The sequence below is a fragment of the Seriola lalandi genome, unplaced genomic scaffold (assembly GCF_002814215.2).
Source record: "Seriola lalandi dorsalis isolate HSWRI2012SDOR001 ecotype SW California unplaced genomic scaffold, Sedor1 jcf7180002054987, whole genome shotgun sequence".
Taxonomy (NCBI): Eukaryota; Metazoa; Chordata; class Actinopteri; order Carangiformes; family Carangidae; genus Seriola; species Seriola lalandi.
The window spans coordinates 240,356-247,830 of NW_019525536.1; the positions used below are offsets into that span (position 1 = coordinate 240,356).

General features: G+C 46.7%; 1 protein-coding gene across 1 annotated transcript in view; it reads right to left on the reverse strand.

Moving 5' to 3' along the window:
* Positions 1–489: 489 nt before the first annotated feature.
* LOC111647380 (melanoma receptor tyrosine-protein kinase-like) overlaps positions 490–7,475 on the reverse strand; it is a gene marked incomplete at its 5' end in the record, with an annotated part of 12,940 nt that continues 5,954 nt past the window's right edge. The window contains 11 exons of the mRNA XM_023396978.2: positions 490–1,834; positions 2,032–2,125; positions 2,599–2,742; positions 3,163–3,260; positions 3,353–3,499; positions 4,059–4,134; positions 4,254–4,409; positions 5,496–5,681; positions 6,046–6,144; positions 6,427–6,549; positions 6,627–6,771. Of these exons, the coding sequence (XP_023252746.2) occupies positions 1,482–1,834; positions 2,032–2,125; positions 2,599–2,742; positions 3,163–3,260; positions 3,353–3,499; positions 4,059–4,134; positions 4,254–4,409; positions 5,496–5,681; positions 6,046–6,144; positions 6,427–6,549; positions 6,627–6,771 (1,621 nt within the window). The remainder of the gene's footprint in view (positions 1,835–2,031; positions 2,126–2,598; positions 2,743–3,162; positions 3,261–3,352; positions 3,500–4,058; positions 4,135–4,253; positions 4,410–5,495; positions 5,682–6,045; positions 6,145–6,426; positions 6,550–6,626; positions 6,772–7,475) is intronic.

Consider the following 7,475-nt stretch of genomic DNA (forward strand, 5'->3'; position numbering starts at 1 on the left):
CATCCATCCCTCCATCCATCCATCCCTCCATCCATCATCCATCCCTCCCTCCATCCCTCCCTCCATCCATCCATCCATCCTTCCATCCCTCCCTCCATCCATCCCTCCCTCCATCCATCCATCCATCCCTCCATCCCATCCACTCGTCTCCTTCTTACACGACAAAAGCACGAAAGAAACGTGGAGTTTTAAATTAAAATTATTGCCACATGTCTGATCGGTAATGTGTCGCTAATTTCATGATTTAACAAGAGAGAGAGAGAGAGAGAGAGAGAGGGATGTGATGTTCTCGTTTAAACTGAATCATTTGGCGTCTAATTACTAGAAAAACATGAACGTATTTAGCATTTATAAGTAACATAAATATTTAATAAATAGGCTGGTTAACACTATAATGTAGCTGTAAGCAGATCTAAGAGTCTATTCATGCAGATGTTAACAGCTGTGACGCCCACAGGAGGAAGCTGCTGTATAAACATAACAAACAGCTGTAATAATAGAAAATGTCTTTATAAACAAAGAGTGAACATTAAGAAATACTTAAATACTTAAACAAGCTGCTTACACCAACATCATCGTGTGTTAAAACCTTTTGTTAAATGCTTATATACTGATTAAACATGCTAAACACTTTCTCTTGGAACTTGTTATAACAAGAAACTGAGCAAATGTTTTTTTGTCATGGCAACAGCAAAATGAATCTGTAGCACAGATGTTTAAAAACGTAACTCCAGCTGTTGCTGTGGCGCTGCAGAGATCTGGAGGACGTGCTGCAGAGCCTCCACGCCACCAGCTGGGGGCGCCACCTCTTTATTATTATCAAAACTATTCTTACATGTGAATTATGAGTTGGAAATCATGTCGTTTTTTCTGTGATAATTATAATTATAAAATGCTAATTGCAAAAAAAACTTTCTGCACATTTTTAAACCTGTGAACATTTGCAAACGTCTTTTTATTCCTTAAAACAACGTCCTTATTTTATTTCCATCATGCTCCTGTTGGTTCAACAAACCTGCTCATGCACAAACTGAGGGAAGGATGCAGAGGAAAGATGAAAACAGGGATTTCATGTGTTTTTACGCCTCCGTTTGTGCCTGGATCCTCCGTCAGCTGATTAACGACATCGTTGTGCAGAACGACGTTTCTGTGGGTTTTGTTGAGAAAGTTGCGTCTCGACAGCTGTTTGGTTTCCGTGGCGTTCCCCCAACAAGTTCATGCAGCAACTTAAAAGTTGAAGGAAACGTCCGGTTTGTGAGCAGAAGGAAAGAGTCTGGCTCTGGGCTTCCTCACCAACAGCTGTCTCAGTGCCGTTGAGCAACACATGGTGCGCAGGTTCAGTTCCAGTGTAGCTGCAGAATGTGATGAGTCAGCGTTTTCCTGAACAAATCAACAGTTCAAAAAGCTAAATTAAATACTGTCAGCAGCCTGAATCAAAGGAGGCCACAGCTTCAGTTTGCATGTCTGAAGGTTGCCGCCCTCTAGCGGACAGGTGCGTGCAGTGCAGCTCCCAGACCCAGGTACTCCAGGTTCTCCGCTGCCGGGAGGAACACACCGTTACCGCTTAAAGAAGTAGCTGTGGTGGCCTGGGGCAGGAAGTCGGCCTGGTAGTCGGGGTTGTCGAGGCTGTCGCCGATGGGCAGGGGAAGTGAGTTTTGGGCGGTGTTCAGGTATTCTGGTCCCTCGGGAACTCGGCTTGAGGGCTTCAGATCCGCCTGTGGGAAGGAAAGTGAGGCGGCGCCCCAGCTCAGGCTGAGGTCCTCATAGTTGGGATTCAAAACCTCAGACAGTCTGCTGCTCCGGCTGGTGTCACTCACACTCTGGTTCATGTACTCTGCAGCACAGCAAAGAAAGAAAACCTTGATTTAATCACTGATTCATTTACCTGGAGAACACATGGTTATTGATCTGGTGTTTTTCTTTACGTCTGTTTCCTTTGCAGGTTCTGTCAGAACAAACTTTTTTAAACGTATTATTTTATGATAGTGTCATTTGAATAACGTTCGGTCGACAGTCCGCACAGACGTGTACCATGGCTGGGGAAGTCTTCCTTATCCAGCGCGTTGTGAGTTGGGTCAGTGATGTATCGCAGAGCGATGCTGTTCTCTCTGACTGGATGACCGTTCTGATGAAGAGAGGCAGTGAAATGGATTTGTTCAGACTCATACAGTAACACAAGAAGAAAAGGTAAAAAGCACAACAGCACGACGCATTAGAGAGTTGATCTGAAGCCGATACGAGGCTTCAGCAGTCTGAGTTACAGTCCTCAGTATCAAAGTCCTGCTTTGTTTCCTCAGACGGCGTCTTCCTGCTGCAGAGCAGGGATTCTCAAGGACTGCTGACTGTCTCCATCACTTAGAAACTTTTACTGTCCAGTGTGAACAGGAGCAAGAAAAACCTGCTTCAGTCTTTACATGGACTGTAGTTTTAAGACTAATGTCCTGGGGGCGACGAGTGGCGCAGTGGGTTGTGTAGAGGCCACCGTCCTCGCTGCAGTCGGCCCCGGTTCGAATCCCACATCATCCCACATCATTCCCTCTCTGCCCATTTCCTGTCTCTCTACTGCTGCTGTGTGTGTGTGTGTGTGTGTGTGTGTACCGTGGCATTGCAGGGATGGTTGTCATGGTTACCCACTCCTTTGTAAGGGAGCAGGTATTCTTCACCGTCGACCACGCCCTCCGTGTCGTCTGAGCTCAGCAGGCGAGAGTAAAACCTGCTGTCTGACGGACTGGGAAGGTCACCCTGAGACGTCAGATCAGATCACATGATGTTCAGGCAGCTTAGAATGAACTAAAAATCACAACCCAGTTTGGGTCAATACAACAGCAACACTGCACTGGGCCCAGTATCGATGATTCTTTTCACCCAGTTTAGGTGCAACTTTCTAACTGACTGTTGTGTCATTTACTCACACTGAACTACAGCTGTCTTGAACCACAACACAACAAACTACAAAGGACTCAATATTATTAACAGTCAGTACAAACTAGTGACGGACAGTTTTCACTGTCGGGACATTGTCTGTCGGATGTTCATGGATCTCGTATATTCACTTGTTTAGCACCTTCTTATTATTATCTGATAGAAATGATGTTGAGAACTTACAGCTTGAATTGTTAAAAACAAGAAAGTTCCTGAACTCGAACACACACACTTGTTTACCTGTATGACCAGGTATCTGGACGGGTCTCTGGCCATTTTAGAGAACTCCACTATCAGCTCTCTGAACCGGGGGCGACTGGACGGCTCGATCATCCAACCTGAGGGGAGGGAAGTTGTTGTGTGAATTATCTCAACGCCTTCGTCACACATTCATGTTCCCCTGCGGGCGACTTGTCATAACTTGTCTTACATTTGACCATGATCATGTAGACGTCGATGGTGCAGATGGGCGGCTGCGGCAGCCGGTCTCCTCTCTCCAGCACCGAGGCGATCTCACTGGCCGGGATACCGTCGTACGGCTTGGAGCCGAACGTCATCAGCTCCCACACGGTCACACCTGCGGACCACAGACTCAGGTGGGTGGAATTACATCCACACAAATCCAAACAGATGCTTCCACACAGCTGCTCAGGTGTCGGTGATGCACCGGTACTGATATTTAAAAAAAAAATCTAATGTTGATATTGAGTTAATAATAATGTGTAATTGTTGTTTGTTTTTGTGCAGACTCTCTCTCCGCCTCCCCTCACCTGTATTTAAGTCTGATTCTATTTTTAAAGGGACAAAACACATAATAAACAAAGTTAAAATGAATTTGACTGATTGTATTTTTAATAAGATGTTCCCGCGGTGAGGAAACCTGTGTATAGATGTTGTTGTGAACGATAATCACTTAATGAAAATCTGCTTTGAAAAATCAATAACCTCTGAATGTCACGTGGCGGCGTCAGATCAGACGGACCGGACCGTCAGTGCCGATGTTGCTTTTTAAAAAGCTGCTTTAAAAGCTTCACAAGTCCTGAAGCTCAGCAGCAAAGACTTAAATCAGTTTGTTTGTTGTTTGTTTGTTTGTTGTTTGTTTCCGGCTCGGGTCAGAGCAGGTCGACGTCACTCACCGTAGCTCCAGACGTCACTCTGATGTGTGTACGTCCACTGGAGGATCGACTCCAACGCCATCCACTTAATGGGAACCTGCAGAGAGAGCGGAGGAGGGAGGCGAGGCTTCACTACTGAAGGACCATCAGTTCATCTGTGTGTTTATCCTAGCTTAGCACACACACACACACACACACACACACACACACACACACCTTTCCTCCGTCAGCGTGATACTCCTTCTCATCAGCCGTCAGCAGCTTGGCGAGGCCGAAGTCTGTGATCTTGACGTGGTTAGGAGTTTTCACCAGGACGTTCCTCGCCGCCAGGTCTCGATGCACCAGGTGCCGATCCTCCAGGTAGCTCATCCCCTACACACACACACACACACACACACACACACACACACACACACACACACACAGATTTAAAGTGGGTGTTATGACCAAAAACAAATTCTACTTTGTACCTTTTTAAATATGTTTTATTTATTTATTTAATTCATTATTTGATCTCATTTATCTGGTTCTGTTAACAAACGTGCTACACAAATTATTATTATTATCATTATTATTATCATTATTATTATTATCATTATTATTATCATTATTATTTCTATTGCTTGTTATTTTGTGTGACTACAGCATGAGAGTCGGTGTAAGGCGGAGATATATTGACGGCCGCCTCCCGAAGCAGGAACACGAGGGGCAGCGTGGAGGCGGCGGGATGTGACCTGGAAGCTGCTGCTGGAAGTATTGGTATTACTGCAGAACGACCAGATCATCAACCTCCTCCAGCGTGGCCGTGTTTCTGGTTTACATCCTGTAGTCTTGTTCGGTCTGAGCGCCAGAGGTTTCCTCCGGTGTCTGAAAAGCGGGTTTATGTCTTTGGGTTTATCTGCGGCTTCACGCTCCATCAGGAGAAGGTCGTAAGACGAAGAGTCCGACCTCAGTGGAAATCAGAAGCGTTGTGAACATCCACACTTGAAGATGGAGCAAGAAAACGCACAAATTCAGTCTCGTCCGAGAGACGCCTTTCTCACCTGCACACAGCCGACCAATCACGGAGGGAGCTGGGTGTCCTAACCTGACAGTGGAGGGGGTTTCTGAAGCTAATCCCCCCCCCCCCCCCCCCCCACACACACACACGGCAGCAGCTCAACGTAGAACAACAACATCAAGGTTTCACACTGAGCTCATGACCTTGTTGTTCCAGATTTTCCCAGCACTTAAAGATCCCAATCAGACTAAAGCAGAGATTGAGTAGATTAACACTCTCTCCACACACACACACACACACACACACACACTCTGCTGCTGTGTTCAGGCTAATAGGCCTCTGCAGGCTTAGAGTGAGCTGCTGCCTGAGGTGGAGACGAGGAACCTGAGACACGAGCTCAGGAGCAGAAGAAGATTTACAGTCAGACTCGGTGAGAGAAGCCGTTTATCTGGACGCACCTTGGCGATCTGGACACACCAGTTGAGCAGCCACTGGGCGCCGACGTGGTCCCTGTGGTGCCGGACGTAGTCCAGCAAGCAGCCGTACGGCATCAGCTGAGTCACCAGCTGGACCGACGACGTCAGGCAGATTCCCAGCAGACGACACACGTGAGGGTGATCCACGCTCGCCATTACATACGCCTCCTGTGCACGCACACGCACACGCACACACACACACACACACACATTAGTGTTTGAAACATCTAAGGGATGTCCTGAAAATGATTAGAGGAGGAGGAATGCAGGAGATTTAGTCTTCAGAGATGAATTCACTTGTTTTAGATTCATTCCCTTGAATTACTTCATCTCTTCATTCACGTTAATAACTCGACTCTTCTTCAGTGCCACCTGATTCTCTCCAGAAACTGTTTCATGTCCAAACTGAATGAACCGGAGGACGGAGGCGTCTGATGAACTTTCAAACCAAAGGAGCGAAATACTAAAATACATGAAAAGCAGTTATAGAGGAAAAGAAGAATCAAAGGGAGAAAACCAAAGAGAGTCTCACATCCAGGATTTCTTGGTTGGCTTTAGGTGATGTGGCCTCTCTGAGAACTTTGATGGCTACTGGGATCTTCACGTTCTCTCCCTCAGGGATCCACAGACCCTGAACACACAAACCAGATCACACAAACCAGGTCACACAAACCAGATCACACAAACCAGATCACACAAACCAGATCACACAAACCAGGTCACACAAACCAGGTCACACAAACCAGATCACACAAACCAGATCACACAAACCAGGTCACACAAACCAGATCACACAAACCAGGTCACACAAACCAGATCACACAAACCAGATCACACTTCACCCTAATTCTTTTACCGAACAGCAAGTGATGGCTTCACTAAAAACACCGTCAGGTGAAGTTTTGTCTGTTACCTTGAAGACGGTCCCAAAGGCCCCGGAGCCGAGCACCCGGACCTTCTTAAACTCCGTCTCCTTCAGGATCCTGAGCAGCGCCTGGTTGGGAGCTTCACCGCTCGGAGTCAGCGGCTCCACCAGCTGACGGACGGACGGACAGACAGATTAAATATTTGGTGACAGTTTTGGTTAACAGGACTAACGCCGGCCTCTCCCACCTCTCTCTCCTGCAGCAGTCGCCGCAGTGTCCTCTTCCTCCTGATTCGCCGTCGCCGTAGCAACACAAAGATGACCAACGACACGATGACGGCGACCAAGAGCCCGCCAACCACACCCGCCGCCAACGTGGAGTGTGTGGCGGCCCTGAGAGGACGCACGGAGCACAGGTGAGATAAACAGGCAAGTCACGTATAATTCTATCACATTTAGTTGGTGAAGAACAAACAAAGATTTCCATTCAACTCCATCACTGTTACTATTTACTATCACTATATATAATGTAAGAAGACTTCAAGTTTAGTTGAGAAGAATTCCCACTGACGTCCAATCAGATTTACTGTGTTATTATAGGTGCAGTTCCCACTGACATTCACACCTGAGCTGCAACCTGCTCAGATCTACAGTTAACCTGTTCACACCTGTTCACACCTGCTCACTCAACTGCAGGACTCTTGTTAGTGAAGCAAAGAGAAGCGACAGGTTGTTTTAATGTGCTGACGACAAAATTCAACAAACTTATTTTATCCTGTTTTATTGTATTTTATTTTATTAGCACATACAAAGTTAGAATGGGAAGTTCAAACAAACGTAATGTAACGTAACGTAACGTAGCGTCAGGGTAAACCAAGTCATGAGTATTTTACCCTGTGCATCCCGACAGTCCAGGACCTGAACACCTGCAGAGACAGAGAACACCTTCAATCCACGACTCACTTCTGCTGATTAATATAATTAATAATAATTGATTCACATCAGAGTGATCGGACGCTGAACGGCGGCGCAGTGACAGTCTCACCCCTGGGTGCAGTTCTGGTGGCAGGACTGGCACTGGCCCGTGCTGTCGGGGT